We start from the raw sequence: 18624 nt of genomic DNA on the forward strand, positions 1-18624 counted from the left end.
TTGCCGCCATGGGTTCATAGACGTGGGCACCTGGCCCAGGCACCATCAGCCCTGCTGCCTGCCTCCCAGGAAGGCTTCTGCAAGAGGGGTCCCAGCTGGGTCCTCTCCCACCTACGTCACCAGCATGACTGGCTGAGAGAAAGCAGTGAGAGAAAGGGTCATCAAGTCCCTGAAGGACAGGAGACAGCATGAGAAAGATCAGCACGCACAGCCCAGAGCAGGTCCGGGAGGAGAAACCACGGAGCGAGGCGGCGTGGAGCCGGCAGGGGAAAGCTGGCGGAATCTGCCACCTCTGTGCTACGCCGTGCAGCCATTGCTGTGAATGAAGCTGCTGGGCATAGCAACCAGGCCGATGGGCACGCCGGCTTTGTGTCTGTCACCCTAGAGGCTCCCGCTGCCAGCATTCAATCTGCTGAAACATGACTGCCACACCAAACGGAATTACTGGTCTTATAAAGAAATGAAGGCCGTAACATTTCCCCTACCTGACGAAAAGGGGGAGGGAGAGGCCCCACCGACACGGCGCCCCACACTGTCCTTCACTGGCCGCCACCAGTGTCCCTTGTGCTGGCTATCTCTGGCTCTTCCCCACATGCTTATCTCCCTCTCGCAGGCAAAGTATGAAAATGACAGTTTAAGATAACATATACCGGAGCCCATCTTTCTTCTGAGATAAGATTTCCAAACCCAGAGTCAGTGCACATCTGTGGGCTGCTGAATTAAATATAACGAGGCCTGCCAGGGTTGGAGCTGGGCACATCCCACAGCTCCCCAAGTTGCTCGGGCTCCTGAGTAAAGTCTGCTCCTCACAGGAGCCTCATTTATTTCTCCAAAACCTAATTGAGTTTTGCTGTTTCCGTATTGTCTGTTTTCTAGGCTGCCTTGGATTTACATCTGTAAACAAGCAGGCAGAAACCTCCAGCCAGACTTAATGAGCTGTGTGTTCACTCCTCTGCCGCCGCAAACCCGAGCTCCAGCACACGCGGCAGCACACGCGGCAGCACACGCGGCAGCACACGCGGCCCGTGGCCCGTGGGGTTCCTGGACTTAAAACCAGGCTGCGTTTTGAGGAATGGAAAAATCCCTAATAAAAGGGCAGAGAGCTTTATCCCATCCTCGAAACGACTTCCCACAACCAGTCCTGCACTTTTGACTTTCCCAGGAAACTCGCCCACCCTTTAGGGTCCACTCACGGGAGATCAGTGAGCTTTGTGCTAGCTCTTAAGGGTGCCCTGCTGGCCCACCTCCCAGGACAGGCGTTGGCCATCAGCACCCGGCCTCTCAGTCCTTGGTGAAAGTCTCCGCCGAGTCCCGGGCAGGACCACCAAGCGCCTGCCCTCCCTGGCCACAACAAGAGCAGGCCATGCTCAGGTGCTCCGCTGAGGCCTCCCGACACAATGTCACTGTCCTCAAAGAGACGTCTTCCTCCGTCTGCTGTTCCTGAGCTACACAGAGAACTGGAGACAGCCCTCTTCTGATAGGTGATTCTGGGCTTGGGACTCCAAACAAGATCTCCCCGGGCACATAGTCACCTGTTTGAGGGTGGTCACAGGACCCAGGGACAAGCCTGAGGAGCCTGGCAATTCCAAGCTCCCCTCAGAAGCCAGGCCACCAACATGGGTGCTCACCCCACCTTGTTGGTGTCCTACAAAGTGTGGGGTGCCCACAGCGACGCTCTCCTCCTGCTCCAGCTGGGAAGCTGGGGGCTAGGGAAATGGCAAAAAGCTAGGTGAAGCAACTGAGGCTGCCGGGCTCTTACCCACATTGGCCAAGGTCAGGTGCAGCCGGCCCTTCACTACCGTGTGCACAGCGATTGGCTTGACGCTGCCAAAGCCAGCCACATCACCACTCGCCACCATCGTGTCCTGTTCGTACTCAGTGGCCACAACCTCCAGCTCATGTGACACCTGAACCGCTGGCCGCCCTTGGCGGAGGAGGTGCTACAGAGGGAAGAGAGACAGTGCTGATCAGCTGTGGTCCAGCCAAGGCCACCTCCAGCAGCATACAAAGGGAAGCTCCTGACCCACCCAGGGAGGTCCTGGAGGAGGAGGGAGGCAGGTCCACGAGGGGCACCAGGTACAAAGCTCTACCACCGGCCACACTGAAGGGGAGATGAGGCAAGAGGAAGCTTCTCACAGACATCAGCGAAGCACAGCCCAGACTGCCCCGGAACAAACACTGGGTGGCACTGTGGTGCACCAAGGGCCTGGCAGTTGCCTGACAGGAGCCAACCTCCAAGGGAAAGAACAAGGCAGGCACTGACTAAGCCCCTCTCTGGATGAGCCCTGGGCAGGGAGCCAGACTAAGATGTACTGTAGAGCCCACAGACAGGGCAACCGGCTTCAGTGTGGCCGAAGGGGCCAGATGGGGCCACACGATGTGCGGACCTCTGGGCCTGGGCTGAGGTGGCATGAAGCCCTACATGCTAGCTGAGGTGGAAAAGCAGAGGGAGTGGCACGAGCCCTGCCCAGGACAGCATCCGCAGGGCTCTCCTGAGCATCTCCCCAGCTGTTAGTCCTCAGGCTTCTGAGCCCGTGCAAGGCTGGGGGACTCAGGATAGATCACAGGCTCCAGGCCAGCTTGGACCTCATCCACCATGGGCCCTGAAGCTTCCTGCTATCAGCAGAAGTATGGAACCAGACGGAGGCCAAGCTTCTGTAACCCCCAAATCTCTCCCACAGCCATGAGAGCACCTCCCCTAGGAGCAGAGAGGCCAGGCCTGAGCCACTCCACACCCTGGAGGCCACCAGTCCAGTGCCAACTGCACGTCACAAGCACACGTGTGACCGTATTTCCAGGGCCCCTCATACTAGAAAACGGGCAAGGCCTTTGGAGATGACCCAGAAATATCCAAGCAACAGCTGGCATTTGCAGGAAACAAGGAAGTGTGAACAGAATGAGGTGTCAACCTCATCACGGCAGAAGGCTGATTGTGAAGACGGAAGGGTCTGGCTTCTCAGAGCCCACCAGGAGCAGCTGTCCTTGCTGGCCCAGCTGCTCTGTGCATCTGAAGCCTCACTCCGATGCTTGGGATGTGACATCAGGGCACACAGAGACAAAGAGCATGAGCACTAGGGCAGGGATTGTTCACAATCCCAGCTCTGATGGTTATCTGTTAACTGTGACCTTCTCTCTTCTTTCCTTGAAGGAAGCACAGGGGCCACGGGCTCTAGCCACACAAGGAGCCCTTAAACCCAACCTGGATTCTTCTTCGCTTTTTAATTTCACAACTTTTTAATTTCACAGAGTAGAGAGGCAGCTCAGCAGGTGAGAGCATTTGTTGCCCTTGCAGAGGACCCAAGTTCAGTTCCCAGCACCCACAGGCAATTCAGAGCACAGCTGCCTAGAACTGTAGCTTCAGGGGACCCACCGCCCTCTTCTGGACTCTACGGGTACCTGCAGGCATGTGGAGAGTGTGCATGCATGCATGAATGCCTGCACTCGTGTGCGCTCTCTCTCTCTCCCTCTCTCTCACACACAGAGGAATTTCCAAGGAGGTAGACACCGTAAGGTAACGCACGGCTGGGCAGACAGCACTACCCACAATGCTTCCATGGCTGCCCTGTGAAGTCCCTGTGTCTCCCCTGACTCCCTCTGCTGCAGACCCTGCCTCCAGCATCCGCACACCATCCCTACCCAGGGAGCACCGTCCTCACAAAGGACACCGTGGATGCTGAGCAACAGGGAGGGTAGCAGAGGCAGGAGAGGTTAAGAGGGGGAGAAGAAGGGAAGAAAGGAGGGGCAGAGTGGAGGGATACAGGTCGGGGTCAGGCACACAGAAGCAGGGGTTGACAGCTGGAATCCATGGGTCTTGGCACCCAGCACTATGGAGGACAATGTGACAGCAGGGAGCCTGGAAGACAAGAAGCTGGGATACCGGAGGGCCCTCAGCATCCACCATGATTACACAGGGCTGAGGCCAGTCCAGGAACTTCCAGTCCATGATCTTATGCTGATCCTCTGGCACAGAGGAAGAAGGCTTAGGAGGAAGTCCAGGGAAGAGTGACGGATCTCAGTGTCAGCACAGGGCAAGGGAGGGAAAGACACAGAGGTTTCTAACTAAAATCACAGCACACACTTCAGAGGCTTGGCAGTAGACTGCTTGCCCGGCATGTTCAAGGTCCTGGGTTCGATTCTCAGTATAGGAAGGGAAAGAGAAATCCATGATGGCCAACAGAAACCAGGCCATCGGTCATTTCCCCTCAGATGGGCCGGCTCCTGTCCCTGCAGAGGACAGGCCACCAGCACCTGCCCTCAGACACCTGCTTCATCACTTTGGAAGGACAGAGGTGGCATTACTTGGCAGGCCAGAGTGGGAGAGAAGCTCACCCAGAAAAGCGTGGTTGTGGAATCCAGCCTCCATGGGGAAGGCTCTCCTGTCAGGGGGCAAGAACCGTGGCTCAGCCCACTGCTGGGCTGTGACCTGCCCGTTAGGGCACAGGCTAAACAGTGCCCCGCCCCACATGGCTGCAGTACCCCCGCCCCCCGTGTCTGACAGGCTGCTACCTTCATGCGGATGCCAGCGGACCCAATGAGGAGCAGGGAGTCTCCGTCCCAGACGTCCACCTGCAGCGTCTGGGCAGCCAGGTAGTGGGTGAACCAGTGGCGCTCGCCGGGCTTCAGGAAGGTGGGATCCACCATGTACCTCAGCTGGAAGCCAGGAGAGCCTGCACAGAGGAGGCCCGAGTGAGTCCACCAGTAATTGGAGTCATTTATCATCTTTACATGTTGGAGATATTTCTGCTCTGCTCATGATGACTAATTTCTGCTTCCGTCACAATGACAGTTAATAAACACATTAATCAAAAACATCATAAAATATCCAAATTAACAAAACCAAGAGTCGTGTTTGGAAGACTGTACCTCCTCTCCAGTGTGCACAATAAACTCCCAAAATAAGACTTACGGATTCCACTGAGTCCTTGTGAAACAGCTGATGATGGATGGGGACAGAGACCCGTGAGGCTCGCCAGGGAGTTTATTATTCTATACACAGCACTTAAGGAAGAGAGCAGCCACGTGTGCTGTCAAGGTTGGGTCCCATGGGTGTGCACACACACGCATGCACACACACACACACACACACACACACGTGCACACACGGACACAAACAGGCATTTTGAACCTGCCCCTACTGGGCTACTTCAGTGCAGCACAGCAGCCTGGGAAATCCCAGGTACCTCTCTGAGGCTGCAGCTTCCCCCCAAGCTGACTATCATGGTATCCAGGCTGCGGCCTGTGCCTTCACCTTCCTGGAGAGACAGGGTCATTAATCCTGAATCGACAAAACTGACAGTGAGATCACCGTTAGTTAAAGTGCACGGAGCAGCAATGCCCAGAGACACTCAAAGCACCATTTTCCCCTTCCATCAACAGTGCCAACAGTATCTGTGAATCTGTAGCGAGCAGAGAGAGTGCAGCTGCTCAGTCACCCCTCCCTCCATGACGCCCTCTCTAACACCTCAGCTTCATGGGTGCACAGACCAACATCCCGCCTGATCTCAAGACAGGCGGCACCTTTTCATGCTGGAAGAGCATGTGACATGAGACAGGACACAACCTAGGATGCTGGGTTCCAGCCTGAGAAACGGGGAACGGAAAAATGGGTGCTCTCTGCTGAGGCCCGGGTTAGGTCATCTCTTGGGTGGAGAAGCAGGAGAGGAGCCAGGAAGAGTAAGAGGAGCGAAGAGAAAACCGCCACACAGAAGGCAGGTATGCCCACTACTGTGGCATCTCTCAGGGCACCAGACACAGGTGCCACCAGCCCCTGCCTGCGGCTGGTCCCCAGCTTGGCAGCCGCTCACAGGTGAGCACCTGGCTGGCTCCTCACGCCTCTCAGGGACATCCGGGCTCTGGAGCCCTGTGAGGATCAGAGTCAGACCAAGGCTTCAGAGCAGTGCCGCCTCAGCGCACCCCAGCAGGACCTCTGTGGAATGACTGTCCCAGGGAAAGAGACAGAGCTCACCACATGCTACCTCAGCTTCCCCTGGTCACATGCCCACCCATCTTCCTGGGACAGCCTGGGGCCAGCATGTCCCAGGCTGGACCCTTGTGTCCCTGCTCACGAGCTGGCTCACCTGCTCCATCACCACAGTATCTGCCAGCTCCCAGGCCCCTTCAACGCTCCCACCAAGTCACACCAGCAAACCCTAGCTGTGCCCAGCTAGATGCCAGGAACAAGGCATCTAGAACAAGGAACACAGGGAAATGAGGCACACAGGGCTTGTGCCTGTGTGGTGCTAGGGTGGAGGATTTGCCACCGAGCAGAGCCAGAGCAGCAGGCCCAGGGCTGCCTCCTGCAACCCCCGCTGGCCATTCAGAGCAACTTCTTCACACTGCAGGCACAGCCCACTGCACTCCTGACCAGTCAAGACCAATGGCCTCACCCTTGCCACAGCCACAGAAGGCCTTTCCTGAGAGTCCTGTGCCATCCCTAATGGCTCAGAAGCTGTGATACCACCAGCTACACCAAAGGAGGGCCCCACAGGCCAGGGCACTTGGCTCCTCCCCAGGTTCACAGCCCTCACCCCTTAGGCCTCCATGCCCATTCTGGTGAGGCTCCTGCAGCCCCCTCGCCCAGCCCCACATACAGCCCAAGCCTCAGCGGACACATTTCCCTCTCATTCAACTCTGCCATGCCGTCACGATTCGAATGCCCCCTGCCCCGCACAGGTGCTCACAGCTCCAAGTGGCACTCTTTCTGTCCAGATGGCATCCGGAGGTCAGAGTAAACGGCAGCAGGTGAGGCAGAAGTGTGGAGGCACACGGGCAGCAATGCCACACAGCCACTTTGTCCGGTGGGCACATCCAGCAGCCCACAGGAGAAACAGCGCCCTGGGCACCAGGGTCTGCCTGCCCCGCAGGTGCCTGCAGCGAAGCACCAAGCAGTGTACCCAACCACAGAATGTGGGTACGCGGGCAAACACGACTACATGAAGCCACAAAGAAAACCTAAACACTCCCCATAAGGTAGAAATAATACAACTCCAGCTTTTTGAATACAGTGCCGTCAACTAGAAATCGTTCATAAAAATCTAATCAAAACAAACTTGCAAGTTAATCCTAAGTGACCATGTGAAAGGGAACACAGAAAGGTTTTCTAGAAAGCCTGACCTCATGGCACAGGCCTGTCATCCCAGCACTGGGGAGGAGGAAGCCGGGGAATAGGAGCTCAAGGAAGGCCAAACTGGGCTACAGAGTGAGCTTGAGGCTTAGCCTGGCTACATGCCATCCCTACAGGAGGAGGAGGAGGAAGGAAAAAGAAACAAGAAGGAAGGAGGAGGGGGAGGAGAAAGAGGAAGGTAAAGAAGGGATTCTAGAAAAACAATAAAGGCACGACTTATCAGACTGACTGAGGCACGAGACAGTCTCCAAAGGAGAAAACTGACAGCTCTGCCAAGTGCATTAAGTGAGCAAGAAAAATTGGGAAATTAATGATCAAAAATACCAAAAAGAGGGGCTGGAGAGTGGCTCCGAGGACAAGAGCGCTGGCTGCTCTTGCAGAGGACCCAGGTGTGTTCCCAGCATCCTATACAACTGCTATGATTCCAGTTCCAGGGTATCCGACGCCCTCTTCCAGCCCACAGAGGCACTGCATGCGCATGGTGCCCACGGAGACACTGATTTTCTTTTCCTCTCTTTATTTCAGTTATTTTACTCTTGAGAAGACTGTTATTTTGTATGCAAATATCTGTGGTACGGTTTAACGCTGAAGTTTATTAATTTTTACTCTGGGCTCCTTGTATGTTGAATCTGGGCTTCAGGAGTCTCCGGCTATCACCTGTCAGGACCTGTCTTGTCTTTTCACCTCCACTGGTGTTTATTTGTGAAACCCAGACCCCCAGCTATTGGTGCACGTATATTTACTGTTGCATCCTCCTAATTCAAGTCCAGAAGCTTCTTTCTCTCCTCTAACTGTGGTTTGATGGCTACTTTATTAGGTGTTAAGACCGACCACACTGGCTACCCCTGGGCTTCTACTTCCCTGATAGACTGACATCCACCCTTTGACTGCCAGTCTGTGGGTGCCTTTGCCAGTGAGGTGCAATGGTTGGAGACAAGTAGATATTGCTTTTTAATCCAACCATGTTGTCTTTTAATCAGAGATTAATACACTGAGTGTTACTATTTAATATAATACGTGCAATCAGTTGGCTGTGGGGTCCCCTGTCTATGTGTATTTTGGAGCACTGTATGCACTCCTCTGTCACTGCAGCTTCCTCGTGTATTTTGGCATCTGGTAGTGTCCTAGCTTGTTCTTTTGTTCAAGATGGCGTCTGTCATTTATAAGTGAATCTTGGTTGCTATGATCTCCTGGCTGTTTCTCTGGCCAGTTCGTCAACCCTGTTCACTCTAGAGCTTTGATGGTTTGCTCTGTCAGGCTTCAATGGCCTCTTCCTTAGCTCTTTTGTTCATCAGTGTCTCACAAAAGATTTACTCTTTCCTGTGCTGTCTTGGTGGAGACTGTGCTTCTTTCTCTGTGTATTCTACCTGCATGTATCCTGGGCCGTGCTGGCTTTCATAGCCACAGGTTTTGATCTGTGAAATGTCACCATTCTGTTCTGAAATGTCTTCATCCCTCTGTCAATTCTGAAAGGCGACCTTGCAGGATATGGCAATCTTGGCTTCCAGTTGTGTCCTCATGGGGCTTGAAACATCACAGCCCAGGCTGGCTGTGACCTTAGGAGTTAAGGCCAGAGTCTTTCACCTTAGACACTAGCTGGAGCTGGCAGGCAGTTGTCCGTGCTCCAGTGTCTTCAGTACCCACCGCTGCCGTCAACTTCCAACGGCTCTTCCTAGGCTCTTCTGAACTGCTTGCTCTCCACACATGCTGTCGTAACCCACCATCATGGTGAAACTCACAAAGGCCAGCAAAACCCACGGTGAGTCCAAGAAAATGGCTCCTCTCCCAACAAAGGCAGAAGATAGTAAAGATGAAGAAATGTCAGAAGATGAGGAAGATGGCAGCAGTGAAGAAGAGGTTGTCATCCCTCAGAAAAAAGGCAAGAAGGCTACTGCAACTCCAGCAAAGAAGGTGGTCATTTCACAAACGAAGGTTGCAGTTTGCACGCCAGCTAAGAAAGCAAATGTTACCCCAGGCAAAAAGACACAGCCACACCAGCTAAGAGGGCAGTTACACCAGCCAAAGCTGCAACCTCTGGTAAGAAGGAAGCTGTCACACCAGCCAAGAGAGCTAAGAACAGTAAGAATGCCAAAAAGGAAGACAGTGACGAGGCAGAAGGTGACAGTGATGAAGATGATGAGGAAGAGGATGAAGGTGAGAGGAAAGGGAGGAGGAAGATGAATTTGAGCCACCAGTAGTAGTAAAAGGAGTAAAACCAGCAAAAGCATCAGCAGTTGCTGCTGCTCCTGCCTCAGAAGATGAGGATGAGAAAGGTGAGGAAGATGATGATGAAGAGGAAGATGGCTCAAAAGAAGTTATGGAGATCACCCCAGCCAAAGGAAAAAAAGCTCCTGAAAAAAAAAAAAAAAAAAAGTTGTTCCTGAAAAAGCCAAGAGTGTGACTAAGGAGGATGAGGATGATGAAAAAGAGAATGAAGATGGGGAAGATGAGGAGGAGAAAGAAGAGGAGGAAGAATCTGTTAAAGTAGCGCCTGGTAAACAAAAGAAGGAAATGACCAAACAGAAAGAAGCCCCTGAAGCCAAGAAACAGAAAGTAGAAGGCTCAGAACCAACTACACCTTTCAGTCTGTTCGTTGGAAACCTTAATCCAAGCAAGCCTGTTGCTGAATTAAAAGCTGCAATCAGTGAACTTTTTGCTGAAAATGATCTTGCTGTTGTGTATGTGAGAACTGGTACAAATAGGAAATTTGGTTATGTGTACTTGGTGTGTACTGAAGCCCTAGAGAAGGCCTTGGAGATAGCTCACTGGTTTAAAAGTGTTCAGCAATGAAATTAAACTAGAAAAAAACAAAAGGAAGGATAGTAAGAAAGTTCGAGCTGTAAGAACACTTTTAGCCAAAAACCTCTCTTTCAACATTACTGAGCATGAATTAAAAAGAAGTATTTGAAGCTGCCATGGGGATCAGATCGGTCAGCCAGAATGGGAAGAGTGAGGGGATTGCTTATGTTGAATTTAAGTCTGAAGCTGATGCAGAGAAAAACCTGGAAGAAAAGCAGGGGGCAGAAACTGATGGGCAATCTGTTTCACTCTACCACACTGAAGAGAAAGGACAAAGGCAAGAGAGAGGTGGAAAGAATAGCACTTGGGGTGCGGCTGGTGAATCAAAAACTTTGGTTTTAGTAATCTTTCCAATAGTGCAACAGAAGAAACTCTTCAGTATTTGAGAAAGCAACTTTTATCAAAGTGTCCCAGAACCCACATGGCAAATCTCAAATTTGCTTCATTTGAAGATGCCAAAGAAGCTTTGGATTCCTGTAATAAAATGGAAATTGAGGGCAGAACAATCAGGCTGGAGTCACAAGGACAGAGGGGATCACCTAATGCAAGAAGTCAGCCACTCAAAACTGTTTGTCAAAGGTCTGTCTGAGAATACCACTGAAGAGACCTTGAAACAACCATTTGAGGGCTCTGTTCGTGCAAGAACAGTCACTGATCTGGAAACTGGTTTTTCCAAAGGGTTTGGTTTTGTAGACTTCAATAGTGAGAAAGATGCCAAAGTTGCCAAGGAGGACATGGAAGATGGAGAAATTGATGGAAACAAGGTTACCTTGGACTGGGGCAAACCTAAGGGTGAAGGTGGCTTCAATGGCCGAGGTGGAGGCAGAGGAGGTTTTGGAGGCAGAGGCCGAGGAGGCTTCCGAGGTGGCAGAAGAGGAGGGGGAGGGAGGGGAGACTTCAAGCCACAAGGAAAGAAGATGAAGTTTGAGTAGTTCTTCCATTCCATTCTTTCCCTCTTCATTTTAAAGAAAGGACTCAGGGGTTTTTCTCTGTTACCTATTCAATGGCAGAGCCTTCTAAGGACATTCCAGGACAGACTGCAGGCCATGTGGTCTGCTTGAACTCTGAATAAAGATAGCATTTACCATGGCCTTATACTGTCCTGGAATGTCCTTGGGAGTCTCTGTCATTGAGCAGGTAACTTTTTCAAGATCGGTAATAGAGCTCACCTATCTGTATGATTGAATTTATTTATTTATACCCTATGTACACAAACATTATTTCCTACAAATACTTTCTTTTTTTTTTTCTTCTTCTTCTTCTTCTTCTTCTTTTTTCTTTTTGGGTTGGGAGCTGTAAAAGAATGTTTATCAGGTTTTTGCTTCAGTGACTTTAGGGCAAATTAAAAGTCCTAAACTCTGGGGGAAAAAAAAAGGTAAGGCCAAAGAATTGAACCAACACTACACAATGCTGGCCTTGGGCCTCTGTGTGGAGCGTCTCCTTTGGTTTCTCCACTCTTGCTCCTCGGGACAGGGGCAGCAGGGTGAGGAGAGAAACAGAGTTGTCCTACTCTCCACCATGACACAGGAGGAGCAGAGGCTGGACTCCAAAGGGGCTCAGGCAAGCAGAAAGGCTGCAGCCGGCCACAGGGTGCCAGGCTGCTGTTACAGCTGTGCCCCGCCACCACAGCAGTCTAAGCCCTTCAGGGGTGGAAGCCAGAGGAACAGCCGCCTCTCAGGGTGCCCGTCCCCATAGCTGCTTTGTTATAAATAAACATAAAGAGATGTTCTGATCTGGGCCTTCTGACTCCACTAATTGACCTTGGAAAGAAACAGGGAGTTTTGCTTTTTGTGCCTGTGATCCCCAAGGCAACCACCCAGCTGAGCCCTGTGAAAGGACTTTTATTCACGTTTCAATTATTGTCTCAAGGCTCACTGTCTCCGCCTGCTAACCTAGGCCTAGTCCTGGAAGCTTATAGCCTCCATACAATCTAACCTAGACCTGAATGTTTTTAGCCTCTGAGGCTTACTGCTTAATAAGCTCACCCTTTCCTGTTCTCTCTGAGCTCTGGGCTGGCAGATTCAACTCAGCTGTTCCGGCTCAGACTCCTCTCCCAGCTAACTTACTCAATCTGGCCTTTCTCTCTCAGCCTCTGAATTGCTCTGCTTTGGCCTCAAACTAACTCCAGCACATCTGGCTCCTTCTAATTCTCTAGTTCACTCGGTCTTCACCTGTGTTCTTTCTCTGCAACCTATCTATTACTGTCCTGGTAAAACTGCTTCCTCTCTCCTCACTCTCCATGTCATTCCCTTAAGTAGCTTCCCTTTCCTCTTTGTTCTCCTGAGATTTGGGCAAATCCCATTCTGTCAAATCTTCTCTGATTTGTCACCTTTCCTGCCACTCAATTAGGCATCACTTTCAAACATGGAAGCGTCCTTCTACAAACTAACTTGACCTTCATTGTTTGGGAAGGCATGCACCCTCACACCTGAACCTAACTTTTTCTTTACCTGAAAATTGCTCTATACCAGGCTCACCTTGAACTCAGATCTGCTTGCCTCTGTCTTCTTGATTAGAGGTGTGTCTATATTCCAGCCAGATGACACAGACCTAGATGCCAATGTTGTGATGCTGCTTCTCCTGGCATTGGAAATTTGAGTGCAGTTTGCCCATCACTGTCCACCTCAAAGGACAGCAGCAGGTCAGACCCAGCGTGAGCCGTGTCACTGAGCTCAGGTGGAAAAATGTATCAGGTACGTGTCTACCTTGTGTGGTTTAACTCTGCTGGTTTACAGTGAAACCAGGATCAGTCGCCACTGTCCACCCAGAGGAAACCAGAACACCCTGTCACTGCTTTTCCCGCCTGTCCCGAGTGAACCACCTCTTCTCGAAGCTGCTGAGATGCACAGACCTCGGGAAAGCTGCCTGCTAGGCAGAGGTATCCAAAGAAGATGGCATGCTTATATTCTCTCCAAAAACACACCTGCCCACACGCAGGGGCCACAGCACCACTGAGACAGCCACGGCAGAGCGGCCACCCGCAGTGGACACACACGCCCTGGGGAGGCAGTGGCCACACCCAGTGGGTGCAGTCAGTGGCCACAGCACCTTGGAGAAAGCAGGCCAGTGCTGCAAAGGAGGTGTCACACCGCAGCCACAAAAGCTCCTGTGAAAAACCAGAGACCCTGAAAGGAGGAAGCAGAGGGCGCTCTGTGAGCCACTGCCACAAGGCAGAAAACAAGTCTAGACTGTTGCAGAAGCTATGCAGGACAACATGGCTCAGACTGAGGAAAAGACAGGTCTCATGGCAGAGACAGCGCAGCTGACAAGAGAGGGCTCCACCCCCACAGCAGGGGCACGACACCTCTGTTTCTGTCTTTAATTACAACTAGTGTGTGTGTGTGTGTGTGTGTGTGTGTGTGTGTGTACATGCCCACATGTGCACAGACACACAAACACACACACCCCATGCTGCACATGCAAAGGTCAGAGAATAATTTGAAGGAGTCAGTTCTCTCCTTCCGCTGTGTGGGTCACCAGGCTTGGCAGAAACTGTCTTTACCCGCTGAGCCACCTCATAGCGTGAGACCTGATTTCTAGGCAAATTAAGTTTTAAACTATGAATATTTTACAGCAACTATAACACTGACAAGATAGCTGATGGTATTAGGGAACTATTTTTAATTCTTCGATGGGATTATACTGTTGAATTCATGTTTCGAAAGCTGAGTTGGAGGGGCACTATGTAAAGAAATACTTGTAAAAGGAGGTCCCCGGCTGCGCCAGCTGGCCGGCCATGAGGTACACGTGCCAAGCAGCACACAACGCACCTCTCCTGAGGATAACATTTGTGGGACTGAAGGGCTAGCCCTGCCGTTGAACGCAGTTACTGCTTTTCCAACATTTGATCCTCAAGCCCCCACATCGGACGGCTCACAACCACTCTCACTCCAACTCCTCCAACCTCCGTGGGCACTCAGACGAGTGGCAGACACACACACACGTAGACACATGGACATATAAATAAAAAGAAAAGAACTTATGGAACAACAGTCCCACACAAAGCTTAGCACAAGCATCCGTGCGCTCACCACTTACCAGCATCAAAGGAGCCATCTTTATTTATGGGGACGAGGATGTGGGACGGGGAGCTGGAGCTGTTGGTGCCTGTCTCGCCCAGCTTGACCAACTGCAGGCGCGGTGTGGTCTCAGGTGGGAAACGGTAGAACTGGAAGGTGAAATACACGGCCTGTGGCCACGGCGCTCCTGGGCAGTCCTGGGCTGCTCTGAACATGAGAGGGAGCTAATCAACATCCACAGAGGAGCTCCCGGAGGAAGACACACACGGGACAGAGCGGCCACTGCAACCACCACGGCTGTCCCCTCAGGGGACAGGACGGTGGCTATTTCAGATGCTGTGACCTCCTGCCCGGAGGTGCTGCTCCCAGCCACATGGGCATCTGAGAACTGGGCCAGGTTTTAATCAGCCTGGAAGACTGCACAAAGCAAGGCTTCTGGCATTTACAAAGGAGGGTGCCAGCCAGAATAAGGTAAAGACAGATGACAGGTCTGAGGTCAGCATGAGAAAACCACCAACGTATAAGATGAAGGTGGCTGGCTACTGATTCTATGTTACACACCATATACATGTATCAGCTTACCAACTACCCTATAAAAACGCACATGTGTCAATTAGCTCAGAAAACAGATGACCCTGCTCCAGCTGGCAAAAGCTGAACACAGAGCATGCTGGGCATCAGACCGTCAGCATGAGGGGGTCAGGAGCACGATGCATAGGCACTGAGACACGCCACCTGCTGAAGGCGAGGAACTGCAGCACCATCTCGTTCCCCTGAAGGCAATCTGACTCTTCCTTCTGAGGGCTGAACCTCACAGGCTCTACAGGGCTCACGACTTCCACTGGCTGCTGTCTGGCATCGAGAATCTCAGGGAAGCCGGAAGACTGCAGGAGTGCCATTGCAGCTCTGGAGAGCTGGCTTCTGGAACTGGAATAGAAAAACCCTTCAGCTCAGTTCCCGGGGCCACAAACACCTCTCTCATGAGAGCCTGCTCATCAAGGCCTCCCCACCAAGCCTCACCTCCTGGTCCGGGCTCCCACAACAATGGGGGCATGCAGAGGAGTGAAAGGAAGCTCCTGCAGATGCTCAGCCGTGGGTGTTCCCAGGGCCGAGGCCGGCTGGCTCAGGTCCACTTCCAGGTGAGACACCCTGCTCTCCAGCACAGATTCCTGCTGAACAAGGCGGGGGCTTCAGGTGAGGAGGCAGCAAGAACCTGCCAATGACGGACCCTAAAGGAGCTCAAGTCTAAGGCTTTACCTACAAATGGCTTCTGTAGGTTCACCGGCCAAAGCAGCTGTCAACACAGAAGGGCTCTCACCCGTCAGTCCCATGTAATACTTGAGCCAAACTATAAAAATTCTGTGTTTTTATCTGCAATTCAAGGTTAACCAGTCATATTGTATTTTGTACGGCACCCTCATCTGTGAGTTACAAAGCAGTGAGAAACAGGACTTGGGAGGCAGAGGCAGGCGGATCTCTGTGACTTCAAGGCCAGCCTGCTCTACAAAGCAAGTTCTAGGACAGCCAGGGCTACACACAGAGAAACCTTGTCTCAAAAAACCAAAAACACTGAGCAGACCAGTACTGCCGAGACACCAGATGTCTAAGACCTGAGCACCAAGTAAATGGCAAGATCACATTCCTATTTGGTCTCAGACTCAGAATGGTGGCCAATGTCTGAGGTGGGGAGTCAGTCACCACCTACCCCTCCCCTCCCACAGCCCACAGAACACCCCGAGCAAGGCCCTGACACCAAGCCAACATCTGACTTCCTTCCCATCACGGGCTGACGAGGCTGTGTGGGCAAGGGAAGGAGAAACAAAGTGGGTACACTTACTGTCTGGATCTGGGGTCCCTCCTGGGATTGAGGGCTGTCCTGGGGCTGAGGAGGGGTCTTGGAAGAGCTCCCTGGAGCCAGAGACTGTGAGGATGCTGCCAGCTGGGAGAGCGACAGCTGCAAGGGAAGAGTTCTCGGGTGAGAGGCTCTGAGCACACCAGTGCATGCACCGAGCCCACAGCACACAGCAGTGTGTGCATGGCTGCACAGACCCCAGGGGAGAGGAAGACCCTGCCATGCATCGGCGCCAGCAGCGCTGCCCGCACTCTCCCAGCCAGTGGCTGCTCTGAAATCCACGGGCCTCCAGATCTCCTTAGTCCATAACTACACGGAGGTCTGGTGCTGGGACCTCTCAGACATCACAATTTGAACCACAACAGTCACAGTGCAAAGGCGGGTGGAGAGGAGGGCCGTCCTGCTGCAGGATCAGGCGCTAGCACACCTCTGGCTTCACTCTGTCCTTGCACCCCCAAGGCTCCCTCAGCTCCTTGGCCTCGTCTCCCCACCACGGCAGTAACCACCAGCTGGCCACCAGGGACCCACAGACTGAATTCTCACCCTCAGCTCTTCAGAGCATGATTTCTGCCTCAGTTCCTCACCGAAGTAGGGTAAAATGGCCTCAAGGGCTGGGCTAAGCCACCTACAGAAGTTTAAGTTCCCGGGTGCCACATGAATGCTGGTATCAGAAGGCAGGGTGGAACGGGTGGGGTAGGGTGGGGTGCGGCTCCAGGCTGCACATGCGTCTCACAGCTGGACTCTACTTCCAGGGCACACTTCTGAGGGGTAGCACCTACCAGCAAGGATGGCTAGCCCAGAGGAGGGCTCAGCAGGATGAGGGCAGAAGCAGTGGGCACCGGGCAACATTCCTGGGGCATGGGAAGGGGGTCCAGTCAGCACCCTTCAGACTATCAGGCCGGCAAGAGGCCTGCAGATTGCACCTTGGATTTGGTTTTTCTAAAAGCCCATTTTCAGGACAAAGCCAAAGCCAGTCAGGGCCAAGGGACACAACAGCCCCCAGCCTGCCCAGCTGCCAGTGACCCAGCCAGGAAGAACTGATGTTTTCACACTCAAAGTTCTAGACTATGGGGGTGAGTGCTGTCTGGTAGGCAGATGGCTGTCCAGCTGTCCTGCCTCTGTCAGCTGTGGTCCAGAATCTGCCAGCACCAAGTGACAGCTCATGGGCCTGCTGCTGCCTGGTGTCTGTGCCACCCTGGGAGGGGTGAAGGCCAGGTTCCCATGTCTCAGGCCATCAGCGGTACTGCCTCAACAAGCTTCACCACTGGGAGAACATGACGTTTGAAGTGTGGGTGGCAAGGTCCAGGATCACTAACTGGGCAGGGAGCCACCAGATGGCAGCTGGACTTTCAAGTCAGCAGTTGAGGCAGGCTGCAGGAAAGAGCAGGGGGGACCAAAGGCACCCAGCCCCAGCATGCAAACGGAGTCCTTTCTTAGGCCCCAAGCTCCCCCACCCCTTGCTCTAGAATATGTACACGCCCCTCCCCGTGAGCCTGGACTTACCCCTGGTCCCACAGGAGAATCCTGGATTGCAGCAAGGTCCTGGGCTGGTGCTGGCGTGCCTGGGGCTGGAGGAGCACAAGGGGCCATCAGCCTCTGCAGGCCCAGGGCCCAGAGTCCACTGGGTTTCTCTACTCCATCCATAACTGGCTGTGTGCATGAACTGTGCCTGGACGGACTGGAGACAAGGCTGCATCCTCACACCCACTCTGCCCATTCCTTCCCGGTGCAGCAAGCAGCCTTGCTAAGTGTGGGCCACGTGCGACAGGACCATGGGTCCTGGACACTCTGGTCCCGAGGTACTCGAGCTCCCTGACACACTGCTCCAGTACTGAAGGCTCTCTGCCACTCATGCCTACTGCCTTGGGAGTGCCCAGCTCTGGGGGATGCCTGGCATAGTGGTGCCAAGGCTGTGACTTGGCTCATGGGCTCGATGCCACCTCCTGAGCACAGCCCGCCCCAGGCCCTCCTCATGCATGATGCGGGTGCACCTTTGGAAAGTCTGTCCAGAAGTCAAGGCCAGCCAGCCATTAAATTCCCCAGAACAATGGGCTGAGAACAGCTGTTCCCCTTGAGGGCCAATGCCCCAGCGGTCCAAGGGGCCCTCTCCAGACTGCCCCTCTCTTCTGTTGGGCCGCCTGCACTCACTGCTCTACAGCAGTCATCAAGCCCAGAGTGAGGCTGGGCTTGGTGTGTGCGGCTCATCACAGCCATATTCCACACAGCTGCTTCCCTCATGCCACCATTTTCGTGCAGTTCCGTGGTCACAACTTCCTACCAACAGTGGGCGCTGTCTCAATGAGACCCCAGGCCATCATACAGGGAGAGCCACCCCTGCCTGCCCCATGAGACTAGGGTGTGGCGGAATGCCATGTCCCTGTGGAGTGGCCTGACCGCAGTACCTAAGGTCACAGTTCCCATCTCCAGCTTCATGTCCACTCCTTGCCTGGCTCACTACAGTCCCCACTGATGAGATACTGACCACTTCTAGGGGACTTTATCCTTGAGTGGCCTTCGAGTTCTGGAAAAACTGTGCCCTCGCCCGGGGCCTTGTCCAACACTCGCGGGGCCAACAAGAGACACCAGACCCTCACACAGCTCTCCCTTCATCCCCTAGGACGCCTGCAGCCCTGTCTCCATATGGTCCCCAAGTGCCACGAATGAATCTCTCATACTTCCCAAGGTCCACTGTGGCCCCAGAGCAGGCAGCCTCGGGTCCCTGCCTCTGTACTGCCTGCATAGAGAATGCCCCACAGCCTCTTGCTGCATTCTGGGAAGCAACAAAACAAAACTGAGGCCAGCACACTCGCTACTGAGGAGGAAACACACTG

At 53.2% G+C, this 18624-nt stretch overlaps 1 protein-coding gene and 1 pseudogene across 2 annotated transcripts in view; one reads left to right on the plus strand and one right to left on the minus strand.

Annotated features, from left to right (window-relative positions):
• The window catches only part of Nphp4 (nephrocystin 4), a 93581-nt gene that overhangs the window by 19044 nt on the left and 55913 nt on the right, over positions 1-18624 (minus strand). The window contains exons 12-18 of one of the 2 annotated variants that reach the window (XM_060378965.1): positions 17297-17361; positions 15779-15895; positions 14962-15110; positions 14677-14868; positions 13961-14148; positions 4507-4667; positions 1760-1940 (exon numbers count right to left, since the gene is read on the minus strand). In XM_060378965.1, the coding sequence (XP_060234948.1) occupies positions 1760-1940; positions 4507-4667; positions 13961-14148; positions 14677-14868; positions 14962-15110; positions 15779-15895; positions 17297-17361 (1053 nt within the window). Of the gene's footprint in view, positions 1-1759; positions 1941-4506; positions 4668-13960; positions 14149-14676; positions 14869-14961; positions 15114-15778; positions 15896-17296; positions 17362-18624 lie in introns of both variants that reach the window. The other variant, XM_060378964.1, reaches the window with a different exon arrangement.
• Positions 8849-10914, plus strand: LOC110542784 (nucleolin-like; annotated as a pseudogene).

This window comes from Meriones unguiculatus, chromosome 3 (genome assembly GCF_030254825.1).
Source record: "Meriones unguiculatus strain TT.TT164.6M chromosome 3, Bangor_MerUng_6.1, whole genome shotgun sequence".
NCBI lineage: Eukaryota > Metazoa > Chordata > Mammalia > Rodentia > Muridae > Meriones > Meriones unguiculatus.